Raw genomic sequence first — 22203 nt, 5'->3', positions numbered from 1 at the left:
CCATCTTTGTTGATGAGCTCCCTTTATAAATTATCCACTTTTTATTTTTTTATTTTTTTTTATTTTTTTTTCAACGTTTTTTATTTATTTTTGGGACAGAGAGAGACAGAGCATGAACGGGGGAGGGTCAGAGAGAGAGGGAGACACAGAATCGGAAACAGGCTCCAGGCTCCGAGCCATCAGCCCAGAGCCTGACGCGGGGCTCGAACTCACGGACCGCGAGATCGTGACCTGGCTGAAGTCGGACGCTTAACCGACTGCGCCACCCAGGCGCCCCTAAATTATCCACTTTTTAAAAACTTTTGAGTGAGTTTATCACTGAGAAACAAGCAGGCAATGCAACTACACCCTTTGCTGTCTGTACATGAATAACAGATGTGCAGTGACCAGTCACTAACAGACTTTGAGAGCAGTGATATGATAGGTGGTTACTCATGAGACGTATCTGTTACCTACATAGTGATTTGTGGACTGAAGAGTTAGCAGCAAACTTAATACCTTATGCAATTACAGCAGAAGTCCAACCCATTTGTTTGGGACATGTGTTACTTAACCATTGTGACTGAAATCCAATGCTTGTTGAAACTGATGCAAAGTGAGCCCTGCCTGGATTGTAAACTCTTCTTTCTCAGTTGTAAATGATGTGAAGTTATTCTGGGGAAAAGAAAAAAAAAAAAATGGATACTGGAAACTAAATGCTCTCCCCCCCCACCCCACCCCCACCGCCAATGCTCTTTTTTTCCTTGTTTGTTTGCTTAAGCAGAATATGGAAAGAGTGAAAGTCTTGATGGAGCTGGGGAGGGGAGTGTGTGGGTTACATGGCTGCTGTAGCTTATCTGATGGAAGCGATGCTGTGAAGAACAGTAAAGCTTGGAGGTAGCACACGTCACCTAGAGTTTGGTTTGGGGCCTTCGTTGTATCCAGTCAGCGATGGCAGGAATGGCTTGAACTTTCTTCCTTAATGTTACCAATCTAGGATGGTTATCCAGCAAGTCAGGTTTAAAGACCAAAAGTGTGGTGCTGCAAATTTCCCAGTAGAAATCTGCCCAAGTTACCTAGTTGAAACAAAAATTGCCATTTGAACATAAAAGGCATGGCTTCTTAAATCAAAAATAGTTTCTTTTGGGGGCACCTGGGTGGCTCAGTCAATTAAAGTGTCTGACTTCAACTCAGGTCATGATCTCATGGTTCATGAGTTTGAGTCCCGCATCAGGCTCTCTGCTGTCAGCACAGAGCCCACTTCGGATTCTCTGTCTCGCTCTCTCTCTCTGCCCTTTCCCTGCTTCTCTGCTCTTTCTCTATCAAAAACAAACAACAACAACAAAAAGTTTCTTTTCAATTTAAAGTTCTCTTTTACTATGAAAGTGAAATGAGTATATGATAGAAAATAACAGATAACGCTATACTCCCAATACCTAGAGGTTGCTAATATTAACACCTCTGGGTATAAGATATTTGTGTGTGCATGCTCCTTCTAAAATGAGATCTTACAGGGGCACCTACATGGCTCCGTGGGGTTAAGAGTCCGATTCCTGGTTTCAGCTCAGGCCATGATCTCACAGTTGTTGAGTTCTGCTCCTTGTCAGGCTCTGGGCTGACAGTGCAGAGCCTGCTACAGTTCTCTCTCCCTCTCTCTGCCTCTCCCTGTTCACGCTCTCTTTCTCTATCTCTCAAAAGAAATAAAAACTATATGAAAAACACAAAAGGAGATTTTACAGTACATATTCTGGTAATTTGATTCACTCTCCACCTCTCTGTGACAATACATCTTTATCTTATACCCAATCAATACTTTTCATCTCTTTCAAAAATGTCCCTTACAGGACAAAGCAGACCCATTTCAGGACATGCATTTCATCTGGTTATGCCATTTAACTCCCTTTTACTGAAGAGTTCACACTAGTCCCGAATAATGTCCTATCTTCAGGATTTGTGTGATTATTTTGTCCTGTTGTTGACCTTGTTCCTTTATTCTGCAGAGTATGAAGGGATAGAGTGCACATTATCCCTAGAGAGTTCATAGTTGCAAGTTAAATATTTTTCACTAACACATTATATTGCATCACATCAAAAGACACAATGGGTACCTGAGCATTAGTGGAACCCTTAGAGTGATGGCAGCCTGGTCATACCCTTGTACACTTTTTCTTTGTACACTTCCCCTGCCCTGCCCTTTTGTGACTAGAAATTAATCCGGCTGACATTACTTTCGCTCCAGATGAATGTCAAAAAGTGAAGTTTAAATGTGGACTATCCTTAGTTTTCTTTTTGTATGGAATTTAATAATGCTAATTCTAGTGTTTTACGAACATGGATACTAAAACCCTGTCAGCCAGGAGAGTTTTATGGGTTAGAGGATTCAGAGTTCAGCCAACAAATATTTATGGAGTACCTATTGTGTGTGATGCGCGGGTTTAGGTGCTGTGATGGGCTGGAAAGCAAAATGTGCTGCAAGCCGTTTCCCGGATGCAGCTTTTATTTAAGAAGCAGGAAGACAAACAGGTAACTGATAGGGACAGTGAAGAAAAAGTGGAGGACTTTCAGGTGGTCATGGAGGGAAGACCTTTAGCAGGTGACATTGAAGCCAGGCTTACATGCGGATAGGACCCAGACAGGAAACATGCCGGAAATGAAGCATTCTAGGCCGAGGGGCCAGCAAGCGTAAAGGCTCTTAGGTGGAAGTGAAATTTGTGTCTGAGGAACAAACAAAACACGAGTGTGTGTGGAACACTGTGAGGGAGAGAGTGCTAAGAGATGGGGTCAGGAGGTAGTTTACCGAAGAGTTTTAAGAGAAAACAAGGGGAGTACATTTTAAGTCTTTAGAAAGTGTTCATTCAATAGGGCAGGGAGAGGAACATTATAGGAAAGTCTACTGGGGAGGAAATGAAGAGGCATGTGGTGAGTTGCAAGTTGAGAATAAAGATGCGAAAAGCTTGCTTCTGTGTCACCCAGAAGGATTCAACACACTGTGACCAGACTAAGTCACCAGAGTGCTGTGAAAAGCAATCTGTATCTTGTCTCCTAGAATGTAGTCTCCTTGAAGGACCCCAACCTACCCCAGTACCTGAATCGTATTTAGATCTGAGTTTTTGTCCATAGTACTTTATAGGTGCCACTGTGCTCCTCTGTCAGTAGTAGGGCTGTAATATCTGGTTGTCTCACTTTTTGTGATATTAACAATTATTATTAGTCAATGCCTAGGTCCATTCCAATTATCAGGGGTTGGAAAATGGTAACAGTTTGTTTTAATCCCCCTTTTTACTTACTAACTGGAATACTTTGATGAAGACAAACTTGGCCCATCGATTTTTGTTATCTTGAGGTGCAATTGGCATAGGAAAGGCAAGGTAAATTCTTTATTCAAACCCCCCAACCTTTTAAAGACCGTTTTCAGAACAATAATTTGACTCCGCATCATCTAAAAGTAACCAATGAAGCTCTATTTGGTTTGGGGGTTTACGTGTACATGTTTGTGTTTGGTTGTGGTGGTAGTTGCCATCATGTCTTCCTTTTGATTTGTTTCAATCCACTGCCAGTAATATTCTTAGTGAAGCTTGAATTGTCCCATCTTTGGCCACTGGAAGCCTCTTCAAGTTAACTTTTGAGTCCTTGTGACACAACCCCCGTTGTCTTTGATAACTCATTTGCTTCCGGTGTGATGAGGTATTCCCAGCTCGTCTCTTACGTTTCCCTGCCCGAATTGAGAATGAGCTATTTCTCCAAGAACTCCTCATTCCTTTTAATGTTTAATATTAAATCCTTTAATACTTAGACCCAAAATCTGGGTCCTGCAGGTGCCCAGGACAATTGGATTGGTCATTGTGTCCAGAAAAAGGGATACAACATGCTTTTTTCTTTACCCTGAGATAAAGTTCATCATGACTTCAGATATAGTTCACTTTCAGGAATAGGATGTTTACTCAGCTTCACGGATCTGACATCTCTATCTTCTTTCTCCCACACTGAAGGTCCTGGTTCTCAGTGACATCTACATATTTTTGTATTGCTTAACCCCAAAATACGATATACTAATATTAGAAGAAAACAATATGACTATACCCAGTACCACCAACAATATAATTACAAGAACACTCACTTTACTGTACTTTGCTTTATTGCATGTTGCAGATACTGAGGGGTTTTTTTATTGTTTAAGAGACAGAGAGAGGGGTGTGTGTGTGTGTGTATTTGTGTGAGTGGGGGAGGGGCAGAGAGAGAATCCCAAGCAGGTTCCACACTGTCAGTGCAGAGCCCAGCATGGGCCTCAAATTCATGAACTGTGAGATCATGACCTGAGCCAAAATCAAGAGTTGGACACTTAACCGACTGAGACCTAGGAGCCCCACATAAACTGTGTTTTTTACAAAGGTTTGTGGCAAACCTGTGTTGAGGAAATCTATTTTGTACTATTTTTTCCAAGAGCATTTGCTCACTTTGTGTCTCTGTGTCACATTTTGGTAACTCCTGCAACATTGCAAGCTTTTTCATTATTATGGTGTCTGTGATCAGTGATTGCAAGGTGCTGAAAGCTCAGATGATGGTTAACGTTTTTTTAGCAACAAAGTATTTTTTTTAATTTTTTAATGTTTATTCATTTTTGAGAGAGAGAGACAGAGTGTGAGTGGGGGAGGGCCAGAGAGAGACGGAGACACAGAATCTGAAGCAGGCTCCAGGCTCTGAGCTGTCAGCACAGAGCCCGACACAGAGCTCAAACCCACGAACTATGTGATCATGACCTGAGCTGAAGTCCGGTGTTTAACGGACTGAGCCACCCAGGCGCCCCGCAACAAAGTATTTTTTAATTAAGATATGTATATTGTTTTGTTTTGTTTTAGACAATACCATTGCATGCTTAGCAGATTACAGTATAGTGTAAACATAACTGTATACAGGGAAACCAAAAAATTCATTTAATGTGATATTCGCATTGTTGCAGTGGTCCGGAACCGATCCCACAATATCTCCGAGGTATGCCCCTACTAACAACGGTGTACAATTTCTATTTTTTGTCCTGAGAGAATATTTATAATAAGATGTATCGTCAAATTACTGTGTTTTACTGTGATATTTCTTAAAACAGTTCTACCTCACTAATAAAGTACTTAGGTTCTTTACACACTTCATGCATCAATTTGACACAGGTTTATTTGTTTCACTTTGCTTTTACTTTGCAGTGTTAGCTTTTTAAAATATTTTTGTTGTTTTTATGTAATTATGTAAAATATTTTAGTGGATGCTTTCAAAGTTAAGTCCACTAAAAAAATTTATTCAGAAAAGTTTAGCTTTTCCTGCTCTCTAACCTACTCTCTCCCGATGGGTAACTTTTTTTTTTCTCAATGACTCTTTGTAAGTTTTTGGTTGGGTGTGTGTGTGCTTGCGTTTTTTTTTTTATGATGTAAAAGGTACTCACAGAGTTACCAATGAGCCACTCTTTTTCCCCTAAGTATGTGTCCAAATCTTGCAGAAGATGAGGTCCATCATATGTAAGAAGCTCATTAAACATCTGATCCTAGGAGAGAGAAAAAGCTCACTTTAAGGATAATAGGCAGAAAAATAAATAATATGATTGGAAGAGGAAGTAGATTTTTCCATATTTATTCTCCCGTATGAGTTGAGAAAGGAAGAGAAGTAGCTTACATGTTGTTGGTGGGGGTGGTTGCTGTTTTCAAATGTGTGACACGGAGATTGGGGTCTGATTCTTTATACTTAGTCATCCCTTTGTTACTCATGGATTAAAAAATAACTGTCACCAGTTCTTACAGCTTCTTTGTATATGATGACTAAATATTTCACCCACAAAAACTTTTCATGATTTTTATCTTAATTTTTACTGAGAAAAAACGATTCCATTATGTTTTTACATTTTTAAAATTAATCTTTTTTCTTAGGCTCACTCTTTTTGAAGTGAAATGACGTAACTGAGGCTAAAGAAATGAATTTTAGTTTGTAAGGCTAGGTTCCTTTTGTTTGGCAGTCTTTTATTTCCCCATTGCACTTAACAGAAGTAATCTATAATAAATCATTATGCTCTCGGGCTTTTATGCGTTTTTTCTTGTTGGCTTGACATGGTGCCTTAGTATGAGCCTTGTCTGCCTTGAACATCATCTACAAAACCATCATCTAGGTGCACTCTTTTGATATATTATGTAAGCTAACATTACAAACCAAATGTTCTTAGAAGAGACCATGGCCTCTTTCTTGGTAAGAAGTATTCGTTTATATATGAAAATTCTGGCTGGTGTGTATCTTGGATATGAAATGTAAGTCAATCTCAAAAATATTATAAAATATGTGTGTACATATGTTATTTGCTAATAATGATAAATGATGTATAATAAAATCCAGCCTTTATTAAGACAGGTCAGGTAGTGGATTAACTCTCTCACCAACTTGCCGATTTCCTTTGTTATTATTATAACTGCTAGGTAATAGAGATTACTGTAACATAATGCCTTAGGTTTGTAGAGCACAGTTTGCAAAAGCATCATTACATATCTACATACATTGGTCAGATTTTATAAATGAAACATGGGAAGTTTGTCATTATTTTGCCTTTTTATTTTTTCCACTGTTCTATGCTACCTTCATTCATAAGGTTCTCTCTCTATCGCTAATATGTTCATAGTTTACAATAAAACAGTGTGAGTTCTGCCTCTTACACATCATGTGCAAGCTGAGAAGTAATGGACCCAGATCCATGTGGCACCTCCCAGAGCCCAGCCCAGCTCAGCATCAGTTGGAAAGGTATTTATGGCCAACTTGACTCTCCTAGAATAGCTAGAAATGGGAAGGAGTCAAATGGAACAGGATGTAGCTGCTGGACGGGTTTCCAAAACTTTTGTATTCTCCTCTGCACAATTTTGTTCCTTCTTCTAATGTGCATTTTCCACAACTTAAGGTCAGGTACACTGATGCTTGTGCATATGCAATGCCAAATAAAAATCTTTTCTCTGCACTAAAAGATTCTTTTAGTGCAGGTTCTCTTTATATGTTTGGTGAATCATCTCAGTGATTCATCTCCTCGAATGACATGTAAATTATAACCAGCATAATTATTAGTATTTAAGAATCATTTTGAACAATACTCGCTAAAATAACACAAAGAAGATGAAATTTCATTACACATCCTTTTTTCCAGATGTGTACTTTTAAAAATGTATTTCCTGATAAACCCTAGATAGCCACTTGGTAGACTCAGAAATTTCCTTCTTCCTCCAGAGCATTGTAAGTCAGGAGGTTTTTGAACCTGAGAACTGATTGCTATAGTATTCTATCAGATGACTTTTAGAGGAATTCTATTTCTCCAAAGCATTTATCTTTAAATCCACACTTCCTCAATCATTTAGTATTGGAAATGGGCCACTGGCATTCCTTCAATCCTCCTCATCTTTCATCTTCCTGTTCCCATTCTTTAGGGGGAAACTGAAAGAGATATGTTGAATAACCAGGGAAACACCAGTGGTAAATTCGAGGATTCTCAGGGTGACCAATGTCCAGAAACATATTTTGCCTTCTAAATTTAATTTTTTAGAAGTTGGAAGTGGAATTTTTTAGCAACCAATACTGTAACATTTATAATTATGTGTGTTTGACAGATCTTTAGGGCTCATACAGCAACAGGGCTATTTTCACTGTCCATCCATCTTCACTGTATCAATATTCTGCTCTTGAAAATGGTACCTGACCACAAGGTGGCAGCAGTGCAACCTACTGCCGGGAGACTAGGCAATGGAATATACTGGAACTGTGGCCTGTTCATTATATACTAGCCAGATCCTGCTTATTAATCAGATGGTATGTAGCCAACTGCAATATTTCTGTAACATGTCCTCCTTTCATATGATTTATTTATAAACTTGGATTATGTCCTGTGAATTTTGTTTTTTTAGCTAGAAGGTATGTAAGAGCATGGTTATTCTAATACAAAGGTAGGTTACTCTAATCATAAACATCCAAAGAATATTTTGCTCTGGGAGTTAGCTTCTATTATGGAGCCTCGGCCACAGAAGAGTACAAAATAGAGAAATGGAGAAGAACAAGCCCATCGATTGATAGATTACCAATCAGTGGGGTATTTAGCACATCGAAGGAAAAGTTTTAGATACATTTCTCTAAATTGGAGATTATGTATCTACTTGTCTCTGCACTTATAAGGATGTGTTAAATATAGACGGCCATGTCTGACAAAAGGAAAAACAATAAGCAATGAACTATATAAGCACTATTAATTATATATCGTAGAATAATTATAATATCTAATATTTTTCAAAACACTTGCTACCTTGTCATAGGTACTCATGCTAACTTTTCATTAATCCTGCCAACACACTTCAAAGTAGATTCTGTGGTATCCCTACTTTACAGACAAAGAATTTGAACTATTGATAGGCAGTTATGTGACAACTAGTAAGAAGGGAATCAGAATTCAAGCCTGGCAGTGTGACTCCAGAGCCTGAAGGTAATTGCTATAAATCAAAGCTGAGCTTTTATTTTAAACTTTGTGCTGGTTAGGCAGCCATTACATTCATGTCAAGGAATCATGAAATGTGAATACTTTTATGTTCCCAATATCTCTATTGAAATCAGAAGTTCCTAGTTAAGTAAGTTGTATTTAGCATAAATATGTTTAAGCAAATTGATAAGACTGTCATTCCATGCTGTAACTTTTGGATACAGACCATAAGCGATAAGACATACATAGTGACCAGCTGCTGGCATTAAAACCAGCAGTTGAGAACATGAAGTCTGAGTCCGAGTGGCTGGGATTTGAATTCCTTGTGTACTATTTACTAGCTAAATAACCATATACAAGTTACTTATGCTACATGAACCTCAGTTTCTCCATCTGGAAAAATGAACATCATAGTTTCTCCCTAAGGGAGGCCCTGGGTGTTAGTCACTAATTTAAAAGAAAGGATGCACAGGTGATGAGGCAACTCCATAACCACTCTATCTCTTAGTTTCTTCATGTGCAGAGTGAGCATGGTGATAGAAAGCACTTATCTCACGGGTGGATTGGGGGGACTGGCTGAGACCACGTGTGTGAAGGGGCTGGAGCCACACCCGCACGTGGTGTTTGAGAAGTTCAGCTCTTGTTGTCTCTCATGCATCACATATGTAGTGCCTGCTAAGTGAGAGGTGCAGTGCTAGGTGTGGGGACATGAGTGAGTAGCATGGACATAATTACTACCCTCATGGGTGTTCTACTGGAGGAGACAAACAAGCAAATATATTTTAAAATACGATTGTAATGAGGCCCTACAGGACACCACTAGGGGGCAGTAATGGAGAATAACCAGCAAGGTCTATTTAGAATTCTGGATAAAGATGATGTATGTGACACACATACATATTTTTCATCCAAAAACCACAGTAAATACGTATTTTTGAAAAGATAGAGCCCACAAAGAGGTGGAAAACAGGAGACAAGACAAAACAAAATTTGAAACCGTAAAGAAAATGGTTGAATGGTATCTGCAAAGGTAAAGCTGAAAACCAACACTACCCCATAACACCCTCAAATGGTTCAGGAAGAGGCAAGATATATCGAGAATTGGGGGTAAGGAGGTAAGAGAGAGGATAATGTGAGGACTGGTGGAAAGCTGTAGAAGTCGTTTTAGCATGAGATTTCCTCCTTCATTTTACACTTGACACGTGCCTCTGCCCCATCGTTAGCAGAAGGCTCGAGAGGGTGAAATAGATGGTTTGTGGGTTGGGAGTTGTCATTCATAATGTATTCAAAATAGGAGATTAAATGAATATATGCACACTGAACGCTAAGTTCTGAGATTCTTAGCCCTCTCTTTGCTGATTGTTTCCCAGAACACTGGCAGCCACAACTTTATTTCCAGGCAAAAGACTGGAAGTCCTCTCTTGGGACTCCTTCTAGTCCCTAAAGATAGTGCTGTTGGGAAATACTCTGCAAATGGCCTGGTGATGCTCAAAATCAACGAACACTGTCCACATGCCGAGGGCTTTGGGTAAACTTTTTAATCTTCCTATTCTTTATCATGGATTATAAAGGATGGTCTGGCTTGTGGGGAAAGACAGAGACCAAAAAAAGAGGAAAATTAGGGTAATAAAGATTTCAGGATGACAACTGTGCACAAGGTGCTTAGGGTGACCAAACCAGACTGAAGCAGTGTGGCACACAAGACAGACATATCCATGCTGTCTGTCATCATCACACCTCTTGTCATCAAGACTTCATTTTAACTTTTGGAATCCTGGAGGATGCACCCCAAATAAAGAAGTAAGTAAAAGACAGAGATGGCATCCAGGAAACAATAGGACTCCACTCAGGAGAAAGACATCCCTGGGATGACAGTGAAGGGAAGTCTGGTGAAGACAGATGTGCAGAAACCTAGACAGTTCAGCAAAAGAGAGAGGATCTCGGCCAGATATCTCCAAGAAAATAGGGGACATAATAGATTATCTGGTATCATTGACCTTGTGGAAAATCGTATGGGCAGGCTACTGGATGGTGTAGGAAGGTTTGGTAGTAAGTGTAAAAGCAATTAGGCAAATGAAGGAAAGGCAATTAGTAACTTTGAGGAGGTAAAGTGAGAAAGGAAATAAAGTATACTACAATTCACAGTTCTGTATAATATTTGCCTAGGCATACTAATGTAACAACCGAATATCAATTTGAACAAAACATTTTAATATCATTAAAATTGGGAAGAAGGGAAGCAGAGACGATGATTACATAAGAGATAAATTCTTATTACCATAGTAATAAGTCCAGAGAAACGATCTAAAATTAGTGAATCAATGGGGAGCCTGGGTGGCTCAGTCGGTTAAGCGGCCGACTTTGGCTCAGGTCATGATCTCTCGGTCTGTGAGTTCAAGCCCCGCGTCGGGCTCTGCGCTGACAGCTCAGAGCCTGGAGCCTGTTTCAGATTCTGTGTCTCCCTCTCTCTGACCCTCCCCCATTCATGCTCAGTCTCTCTCTGTCTCAAAAATAAATAAACGTTAAAAATATTAAAAAATAAAATAAAATAAAATTAGTGAATCAAAGAAAGCCATATGTACTTGTCTTAAAGAACTAGCTAAACTAGGGTTATGTCTGAGGAGGGGTTAATGTGAAGAGGTAAAGCAGGAAATCGCTGTACTTTGTTTTAAATTTGTTAATATAATTTGATATTTTAAAACTATAGGTATGTCTTACTTTGATAGAAAGGCGATTTTAAAGCAAGCCACCTAATGCCTGGCAAGTGGATATGATTAATAGTAACAATGAACTGATCACATTACTTTTATATCTTGTTTTTTCTCTGCCCAAGGAAAACGTGACATGAAATCATCCAATGTGTCCACAATCGCATCAGCTTGACATTGTTCCAGTTCTGTTTTTCCAGCCAGATCTATAAAATAAGACCATTTTAAGTCCAGAAATACACTGGATTTGATTGACTATATTAAAATGTTAATTTTTTTAATAGGCAATATATTCTTATAGTTCAAAAATTCAAAATATAAAACTGTATCCAATGAAGACTAACTTCCACCTCTACTCCCATCCTCTCATTGTGCTCCCTTACCTACCATTCCGTTCGGAGGGGGGGGAGGGCGGGGGTTGGTATTCTTCTATTATTTCTTTATGAAAATAAAACTATATATCCTACTCAATATAAGCATCCCCCATATATCCTACAGATCTTTCCTCATAAGTTTGTTAAGGGCATCTTTGCTCCTTTTTCAGCTACATAGAAGCACCACTGTCTAGCCTCTGCTGATTAGGTTTGTTTCTTTCATGTCTTTTACTAATATTACAATAAATAGCTCGTACAATAAATAACCTGCTTTATCACTGATACTTCTCTGGCATTTAGTTTCATTCTTCTTTACAGTATAATGTTCAATAATAAAATTGTTTAATGAGTAGCAAATATATGTCCTGTATTTTTTTTTTAGGTTATCAAAACTCTTCAACACAATAAACATATTACCTGTGTTTTTGGTCAGGTATCTTGCTATTGCCAGGCTCTGGTGAAGGTTAAGTCCATCGACTTCCAAAATGGGTATTTTACCGAATGGAAGAGCTTAAAATAAAAGAAGCAACAATAAAAAAAAAATCAACTTCCGTACCAAAATCAGTAATAATACTTCCATTTTTACTGATAATTACAGAAATAAATCATGATTTGAAAGTTATAAAATTTTTGAATATTTATTCAAAAAGGACAGTAAGCACCAGAATCTTCATAAGTTTTATATTTTTATTAAAAAAAATTCTTAATGTTTACTTTTGAAGGAGAGAGAGACAGAGACAGAGCATGAATGGGGGAGGGGCAACAAGAGAGGGAGACACAGAATCAGAAGCAGGCTCCAGACTCTGAGCTGTTGGCCCAGAGCCCCATGCAGGGCTCGAACCCACAAACCGTGAGATCATGACCTGAGCTGAAGTTGGAAGCTCAAATGACCGAGCCACCCAGGCGCCCCTTGATAAGATTTTTTTTTTTTTTTTTTTAAGTTGTCATAAGACCTACTACAGAGTTAGTGGCCACAGCAGGTCGAAAACCCAGGTTACTGTGACACTACATATTAACCTGTGTATTACCTCATATACTTACATAACACTTATTACTTATCTTTTCAAAAACCTTTCTTTTAAAGCTTCATTAATTTTTGTGGCTTCCATGAGCAATAACGTGAGTTATTTATTAAAACCATAATCTAAGGAAATGGAGAGTTTGATTTACCTATCGAGTTATGGTAAGAAATTTAGCCAATTTTGATGAGAGACTATGTGAAGTATATAGTAAGGTAGTAAGTAAGCAATTTGTACAAATATTAGGGCAGACTCCTAGCAGATGTGTTATTTTATCTGTAGATCCTACTTTGTTTTATCTCAATCTATTCTGTTTTGTCAGAAAGAAATATGTTTTTATAGAAAAATTCTAAGTTGTAGATAAATAACAATAACTCTACCATATAATTACAGCTATTTGAGTATTTTAATTGCTTACTCATATGTATTTAAAAATAACATCATAATGTATTTATAAACCACTTTTTTTATTTGATAACCTCTTCTTGAAATCTTTCCAAATCAATGACACATCAGCTTTTTAAAAAAAAATTGTTTTTAGGGGCGCCTGGGTGGCTCAGTCGGTTAAGCGTCCGACTTCAGCTCAGGTCACGATCTCGCGGTCCGCGAGTTCGAGCCCCGCGTCGGGCTCTGGGCTGATGGCTCAGAGCCTGGAGCTTGCTTCCGATTATGTGTCTCCCTCTCTCTCTGCCCCTCCCCCGTTCATGCTGTGTCTCTCTCTGTCTCAAAAATAAAAAATAAAACGTTAAAAAAAATTTTTTTAATTGTTTTTAATGTTTATTTTTGAGAGAGAGAGCACAGTGCCACCCAGGCGCCCTGAAACATCCCTTTTTAATGGCTGCATTATATTTTGTCACATGTATTGATCACAATATTCCCAACCAGTGCCTTAGCTTGGGAAATACCATTATTTTGGAAAGGGAGAAAAGAATAAAGTGCCACTCATAATCCCATGACCCTAATGCAACTAGAGTCAACCTAGAATCAGCCTTCAAGTGTCTTCCATATGCACATTAAATAAGTACAAGATGGATTACAGTTCACATCAGGAATAAAAACATCCTTGAGTACTTACCTAAGGAGTGTGCTAAGTACAATTCTAGGTGCCTGAGATACTGCAGGGAGCTAAACAAAGTCCCAAATAAAGCTGACACAAATCGCGATGCCTTATTTGGAGCAAAGTATGTGATTAGGAATTAACTATGCTTAACATTTTGAGGGATGCCCCCTTTATGCTAGGCAGTGTGCTAAATATTTAATGTACCCATTAGGTCCTCTGGTACTTACAACAATCTTGTGAAGTAAGTATTATCTCATTTTATAAATGAGGAGATGAGGTGAAGAGAGGTTGTGTCAAGAGTCCAGGTCACCTACTTGGTAGAGGCTCAAACTGAGTTCAGTTGGAAACTTTGCTCAGCTGTTTTGCTAGTTCTAAGAGCTATATTTTGTGAAATACATTAAAAATCAGAGCAAACCCAGAGGACAGTATCCAAGTTAGAGAAGGGTCTGAAAACCACTTTTTATAAGGATTGGCTGAAAAACTTGGCACTCTTTACTGGGGAGAACAAATCAAACGAAGTGTAACCTAATGGCCACCTTCATATATGGCACAGCAATCAAATGGATGAAAAATTGTACTTATCCTATCTCTAAAATGCAGAACTGGAACTAAAAAGTAATTTTAAAAGGGCAGATATTAACTCAAAATGAAGAATAATTTTTTAGCATTGGAACTATTGATGATGGAATGTGTTTTCCTGCGAGATGGTGGGCTTTCAGCTACTGGCAGCATTTGAGCCAAGCTCGTGATAATTGCCAACAGTGGGAATAAAGAAATTTAAGAAGATAAGTGCCAAGGCCTTCATTTGGTTCCAGAAAAAAATAACTTTGGGGTTGTTGGAGATGTAACTAAACAGGAGCATCTGTCAAAAAGCTTTAAGGAATTTAGTGACGCTGAGTATAAGGCTGTGTGATATGGCTGCCAAAGTAAGCACTGTGATCTTGGTAAAGTGTCCTTGGATAGTATCTCGGACTTATGCTAAGAGTGGTGGTCCCATTGTGCTCTGTGCTCTTCTAATGCCTGGAACATTGTGTTTCCCCACAGGCACCATGCATTAAATGGTGGACATAATCTAACAGTAGCTTGTCCTTCTTCGGTAGTGAGGAAATCCAAACTAGGGGACATAAATGGAACCCTCCAGGAAGAGAAGAGAGTTGTCCCTTGGACCCCCACCTCATATAACCCATGGGAAGCAGCATATAAATCAAGAAGTAGAGTCAGGGCTAGAAAGTTTGGACTGAAATTCACAATGATGATCAGAGAAACAAGCAAGGAAGTTCTAAAAGTTGATAACTAGAGGAACAGATGTATGAGTTAGCTGGGACTCAGTTCTGAACTCGGCCAGTGAGCTTTATCTGCACTCAGAGTATTATCATTGAACTGACTACACAGCAATGTCTTTTTTTTCTCTATGATCTTAAAGATACTAAATTTCCTCAAATAATTGGATGTGATAGAAGGAATAATCTATTCTCCACAGATTAAAATGACAAGTCCAAGGCCAATGTATGAAAACCATGAGGAGATAGATTTTAATTTTGTGTAAAGAAGAGTCTTTTAAAAGTTTTCCTCCTTCAAAAATAAACATTAAAAAATTTTTTAAAAAGAACAAAAATAAATAAACATTAAAAAAAATTAAAAAGGTTTTCCTCCTTTTCTGTTTTCTGTTCTCTCTTCCCAGAATTTCACTGAGACATTAGACATCTTCAACTTGAATCTCAATTTTTCTAATCTTTTTTCTCCATTTTTTATTTCTTTTTCCTCCTGTGCTTTCTGGAAGAGCTCTTAGTTTTTTTAATTGTTTTATCAATTTGACTTGTTTTGTCTATATCAAATTTTTAGTTTCAACGCCTTTTTTGTCTCTGAACATTCCTTTTTATAGCATATTTGTTCACAATGTATAGAATATCTGTTCTCTTTGAGGATTTTCTATTTTTGAAATTTTTTTCTTGCTATATCATCCTGATGCCCTCAGTTGATTTTTCCCCCACTACTTCTTTGTTTAGGTCTGTTTCGTATTAGAGGCCTTCTAACAAATATCTATTAAATTTTGGTTTGCCATTCCTGTTTTAAATAAGTGAAAGGAATAAAAGCTAATTGGAACCTCAGTGGACATGGGAAGAGCTTACAAACAGACTGGGCTGGGCCATGTCACTGAGATGCCCACCTGTTCAGTGTCTGCTAGACATTTCTCTTGGACTGACCAGCTTCCCTGGAGACAACACTTCGCATTTCCTGCCCGAGGGATACTCATTTGGTTGCAGCATTCTGATTGTAGAGCAGGGGATAAGGGCTTTGGGTCTCACTATTTAGTTTCTAGATTTCCGTTGAATCCTACCTATAGTATTTTGTCCTCAGACATGACTGGTGTCCTAGAATCCTCTGGGTCGTCCTTGATTGAGAGTAATCTCCATCCTTCTTCCAGGGTGGGAAAAAGATCTTGTGGTCATGCTGCTGCCTCACATTCTTCCAGTCAATCCTCTGTCAGTCCAGTTTTTAGAGTTCTCGGTTGCTTCCAATTCCTGAGAATTTGGGGGGGATCCCTGGAGTGATTCAGCTTGCCTCCTCCTCCTCTAGGCTTATATTTGAGCATCAGTAGCCTACTAAGTCACCTTACCATTCTGTTTTTGTTAATGTTTATTTATTGATTTTGAGACAGAGAGAGAGAGAGAGAGAGAGGGAGAAAGAGAGAGAGGGAGAGAGAGAACAAGCAGGGGAGGGGCAGAGAGAGAGAGAGAGAGAGAGAGAATCCCAAGCAGCCTCCAAGCTGTCAGTGCAGAGCCTGACACGGGGGTGAACTCACAAACCGTGAGATCGTGACATGAGCTGAGATCAAGAGTTGGTCACTTAACTGACTGAGCCACCTAGATGCCCCATCATCTTACCATTCTTGGACCTATTTTCCAGCTTTGAGAATTTTGTGCTACTATATTCAAGCTTGATTTCTTTGTCCTTGTAGGGCTTTGACTTTTTTTTTTTAAGAAGTACTTCAGTGTTATTTAAAGAGAAAAAAATGTCAACACCTGTACGCAGTGTACCAGGTTTGACTTGGAAGAACTTCTTAATGGAAATATCCAATGATATTCTAGGTTATCACAGAGGGCAGGTCACAGAGGATTTCAAACACCAGCGAGCATTCCTAAGTCAGATGGGAGATGAGGCCAGCTAAAATATGTAATAAACTGCTTTTCAACATCTGCTCTTTCCTTTTTTCTCAAAGCTATAAAATCCTGGATTTTTAGCTGAGCAAATGATTATCCACAATAACGTTAGCATTTCTCAGCTTCCCCTGTAGTAATGTATGACCACATGAATAAGTTCTTACCAAGGGGCTACAAGCAGAAGTGAAATGTAAAACTTTCTGGTCATGCTGTTGAAAGAAAGAGATGTGCCCCTTTCCCTCTTACACTTCCTGTGAGCTGAAATGTGGAAGGAGGGGGAGCTATCTTACACTATATAAATTAGACAAACAACAAGGGGTGGCAGATCAACAGAAAATAAGGAGCCTAATCTTTGACAACTTCATGGAGCAGCACCACTATACCAGCTTGGGTTTTTATGCGAAAGAAATGAATTTCTATTCTCTTTAGGCCATTTTTGTGTTGGGTGTCTGTTAAAGCATCTGAAACTATGAATATATATATATATATATATATACATATATATATATATATATATATATATATATATCCTAACCACCATGAACTTTAAAATTCCTTTCAACTCTAAGAATCTGTGAAAATATTAAGAAAATGTGGCAATTCCGTTTTTAATAACATAATGGAAAGTCAAGGTAGAAGAGGGTATGAGGCACTCACAGAACTTATATCTAAAAACTAAAAGGCAGCATTTGTTATATGTAATGTCTGTGCAACTTGCTATCCATCTTGACTTCATTAATGAATAAAATTTAATTTCACCTATTTCATGTCCAGAGTTAAAAATCCCATGTACAAATTCTGATGGCAGGGGGAGAGTTTGGATATTAATGAGAAAGTTTCATGATAAAAGGAAATGAAATATTCAAGCCCTCCAGGGAAGAGTTCTCTGATAAGAAAAAGAGTGATTACAGGGGCAATGACTTTTAAAGAACTCATGTTTTTAAAAGGCATGTGGTGATATGTATTGTTAATATGCCAGTTATCCTGGTGTTAGTGGTTTTATTTATTTATATATTTATTTTAATATAATTTATTGTCAAGTTAGCTAGCATACAGAGCATACAGTGTGTCCTTGGTTTCTGAGGTAGATTCCCATGATTCATCACTTACATACAACACCCAGTGCTCATCCCAACAAGTGCCCTCCTCAGTGCCCATCACCCATTTTCCTTTCTCCCCAACCCCCATCAACCCTCAGTTTGTTCTCGGTATTTAAGAGTCTCTCGGGGCACCTGGGTGGCTTGGTCGGTTAAGCGTCCGACTTCGGCCCAGGTCATGATCTCGCGGTCTGTGAGTTTGAGCCCCGCGTCAGGCTCTGTGCTGACAGCTCAGAGCCTGGACTCCGTTTCAGATTCTGTGTCTCCCTCTCTCTCTCTGCCCCTCCCCTGTTCACGCTCTGTCTCTCTCTGTCTCAAAAATAAATAAACGTTGAAAAAAATTAAAAAAAAAAAAAGAGTCTCTCATGGTTTGCCTTCCTCTCTGTAACTACTTTTTTTCCTTCCTCTCCCCCATGGTCTTCTGTTAAGTTTCTCAAATTCCACACATGAGTGAAATCATATGATATCTGTCTTTCTCTGACTGATTTATTTCACTTAGCATCACACACTCCAGTTCCATCCACGTTGTTGCAAATGGCAAGATTTCATTCTTTTTCATTGCTGACTAGTATCCCATTGTATACATAAACCACATCTTCTTTATCCATTCATCGGTTGACTGACATTTGGGCTCTTTCCATACTTTGGCTATTGTCGATAATGCTGCAATAAACATTGGGGTACTTGTGCCCCTATGAATCAACACTCCTATATCCTTCGGATAAATTCCTAGTAGTGCTATTGCTGGGTCGTAGGGTAGTTCTACTTTTAATTTTTTGAGGAACCTCCACATTGTTTTCCAGAGTGGCTGCAGTTATTGGCACCTAGTGCAAATAACTTGGGCCACTGTATGAAATTGACCTGTGTTTGAAAAACAATTCTACCCTGCTAGGACTCTGAATGTAGATTACATAAATTCTGTGTGCTATAGCTATCCCAGCTATAAAATAGAAACAATAATACATCCCATGAAGGCATGCTGGAGAAATTAAATGAAATGAGTCTGGGGAGTATCTACCAGGTGCCCGATAGCCTTCCAATACTCAATAGTTGTTTTCTTCAACTTCATCTTTATGCAAATTTGTAATAACTTCATCACAAAAATGTGAATTTTAACCATACAACTAATATTTAGTTAGTATTTCTAGGTGGATTTCATGAACAAAAGAATTAGCTCATCTATTTTTTCTTCATTCAGAAAAAAAAAAAAAAGCACCTAGGGGATGACTCACAATCTACTGAGAGCCACACGCTTTTTAATGTAATAATATTTCTAATTCTTCCCCTTTGTCCTGAGTGCTAAGTAGCATGTTTTCATTTGGTTACCTGCCCAATTCGTCAATTTGCTCTTTCTTCTGATCAAACATCCCAGTTTTGCTCACATATCCATCCTTCTTTTGAATAGTCACATGCTGCATGAAAATTGATTCCACCCCCAACTTCAGAGGTAGACTAGGTGGTTCAAGGTACTTCCTATCTGCTTTGTCAGTTCACACGCAGACACATAACCCAACTTGAGCCAGTGAAACACGACAAGTTTGCCAACGTCTTCTGGGAAAGATTTTCTTCACTCAACATTTATGGAAGCAGTGCTCTTTCTCTCTCTCACGTATCTCTCGACATTCCTGTTCAAGGCTGTGGGGCTGGAACTGCAGCAACCTTATTGTTACTTGTTCCATGATGCCGCCAACACACAGAAGAAAGTCATCTCTTGAAACCTGTCCTATTTCTGATTTTTGGTTATCTGAGACAACTAATTTCCTTGTGATCTAAGCGATTTTGAGGTCGGTTTTCTGTTAGAGCAGCATACCTGATCCCTTGTCAAAACATTATAGGTATCTGCAGTGAGCCCATCCAATTCCAACTGTCAAGAATAATGACTTTGGTATTCCCCATTTCAGCTCTTCTGACACAGCTTTGTATTGTTTATATATTCTTTCTATGAGGTTTGTGTTTTCACCTTGAATAGAAAATTTGGGGGGCCACCTAGCTTCTCAATGTAAAGCTAAATCAGATTTAAAAACCTCTATTTAAAAAAATAATAATAAATGGGACACCTGGGTGGCTCAGTCAGTTAAGTGTCCGGCTTCAGCTCAGGTCATGATCTCGCGGTTCATGAGTTTGAGCCCTGCGTCAGGTTCTGTGCTGACAGCTCTGAGCCTGGAGCCTGCTTCGGATTCTGTGTCTCCCTCTCTCTCTGCCTCTACCCCACTTGTGCTCTGTCTCTCTCTCAAAAATAAATAAGCGTTAAAAAAAATTTTTAATCAATAAATAAAAAAATTAAAACCTTTCTTTTTTTTCATTTCCCTGAGGAAACACAGAAAGTTCTGGAAATATATTTTCCCTACATTTTCATGAACAATTTGTGCCACTTACTTGATTTGACTTCAGGCCAATCAGCTTGTTCTATTCTGTGGTCTTCATACTTTATGTCCAAATATGCAAATATATATCGAATAATTTCCGCTCTCCCCCTCATATTAAAATAAGTGAGTTTGTAGTTTGACATGGTGGGATTCTGGAAAAAGAAAATTTGAAGATTATTTTAGCAGCCTCTAGGGATGTTTTGATATTTTTCTTTGGGGATTTTTTCAAAACTTTATGGCATCTTTTGAAAAAGTTGTAGATATTAGAGAATATTTCAAAACCTGAATTATAAATCACTATCCTAATAACATATGGGAAAGACTTGTTAGAAGATCATGACAGCCTCTTTAAGAATTAGCTGGAACATTCCAGTGAAATAATCAAACTCAAATTTTACTTACAAAAAAAATTCAGTGTGAGAGGGTATCTATACACCAACCTTCAGAGGACAAAGTCTGAAACTTTCCATTTTTTCCATTTCAAGCTGTTTTTTTTTCCTGCCTTTACTCACTTGTAATTTGACATATGGCTTTTGTTTACTTTGGTGACACAGCTGAGTTTGTGAAGACAGCTGGATAAGGATTTCACGAACAGGGTACATGCAAGGGGAATGTGAGCCAGCCTTGCCAACCTGAGCTGGCCATCGCATCCCTTCTCTCGCCCATGGCATTTCCCTCTAGGAATCAAAGGCTTAGGGAAACACTGCTCTCTTTTCTCTTTTACTGCACGCATGCTGCTGGGTTTTATTGGGATGCTAGCACCCCGCAAACAGAACCCACCTTGGTGACCTTTGTTGGGAGGGGGCAACGGGAGGCATATTTCTCTGTACCTTCCGTAGAGGAGCAAGGGAGAAAGAAAGCAACTCTCTTACATTTCATAAATTTTGTTTGCTAATACTGGCTACATTGGTTAGATGGAGGTCGTTATAATTTCATGAGTTTTCTGTGATTTGTATCATCTCATTTCCATTGTTTATAAACGATTAATGATTTCAAGCACTAATGGTAGAATGTCTTGTAATTTTTTAATGATCAGGTAACCTAGAAAGAAACATTTTCATTTGAAATTCAGCTCTTGCACTAAGTTGCTGTGTATCTTTGGACTAGTCAACAAAATCTCTCTGAATTTCAAAGTCCATTTTTTGGAAGTAGAGATACTAATATGGAGTTGGAGATGTACTGAGGTAGTACAGGTAAAGCATTTCACACAATGCCAGACGCTTAATAATTACTAGCTATTGACGATAATAACTCTGTGTTAATTCTATAGTCAAAAATAACCACTGTGAATACAGTACACTAAAAACAAATAATGTTCATAGTAATTACATGAATAGAAGTCATAAAGAATAATTATTTTTTAACTTTTTATTTTTGAAAGAGAGAGCATGAGTGGGGGAGGGGCAGAGGAGGACAAAAGATCGAAAGTGGTCTCTGTGCTGACAGCAGTGAGCCCCATGCGGAGCCTGAACTCACGAACCGTCAGATGGTGATCTGAGCCAAAGTCACACACTCAACCGAGTCACTTAGGTGCCCCAACAATTATTTATTTTAAGTGGTAAGTTTAAGTAGTTTATTTTCTGCTAGGGAAGTCTTTCAAGGATGTTAACGGAATAGTAAATAAAAAGAAAAGTTAGGCTGAAGTCTCAAAACAAAATTCTATCTGAAATCACATCACATAAACGGTCAAACACAAACCACAAAAATCTAGATTGCCAAGTTTATGCACTCACAGTATCCCCCTGTGGTGCAGATGACCACAAACAGCTGTCTGGTTGCCTATTGAGACCCCCTCAAGACCCAGGAAACAATGGTGATGGTAATTTCTGGTGAATCCATTTCTCTGGGCCTGGGTTTTCCCCGTCCAGGTATTGTGGGTGGAGGTGATGCTCCTTGCTAGAAACACAGTCACCCTGAACATTCCACACGCCATCCTACTCCTGTTGGCCAGTCCAGTCCGTGTCCA

At 38.7% G+C, this 22203-nt stretch overlaps 1 protein-coding gene across 2 annotated transcripts in view; it reads right to left on the bottom strand.

Moving 5' to 3' along the window:
• Positions 1–246: 246 nt before the first annotated feature.
• HPGDS (hematopoietic prostaglandin D synthase) overlaps positions 247–22203 on the bottom strand; it is a 29048-nt gene continuing 7091 nt past the window's right edge. The window contains exons 2-7 of one of the 2 annotated variants that reach the window (XM_015541802.2): positions 20248–20389; positions 11952–12044; positions 11257–11366; positions 5411–5509; positions 891–1055; positions 247–654 (exon numbers count right to left, since the gene is read on the bottom strand). In XM_015541802.2, the coding sequence (XP_015397288.1) occupies positions 891–1055; positions 5411–5509; positions 11257–11366; positions 11952–12044; positions 20248–20380 (600 nt within the window). In that variant the 5' untranslated portion in view covers positions 20381–20389 and the 3' untranslated portion in view covers positions 247–654. Of the gene's footprint in view, positions 655–755; positions 1056–5410; positions 5510–11256; positions 11367–11951; positions 12045–20247; positions 20390–22203 lie in introns of those variants that run through there. The other variant, XM_007074677.2, reaches the window with a different exon arrangement.

Source organism: Panthera tigris, chromosome B1 (genome assembly GCF_018350195.1).
Source record: "Panthera tigris isolate Pti1 chromosome B1, P.tigris_Pti1_mat1.1, whole genome shotgun sequence".
Lineage (NCBI taxonomy): Eukaryota > Metazoa > Chordata > Mammalia > Carnivora > Felidae > Panthera > Panthera tigris.
The sequence above is the reverse complement of the archived record's forward strand: the minus strand, read 5'-3'. Positions and strand labels throughout refer to the sequence as shown.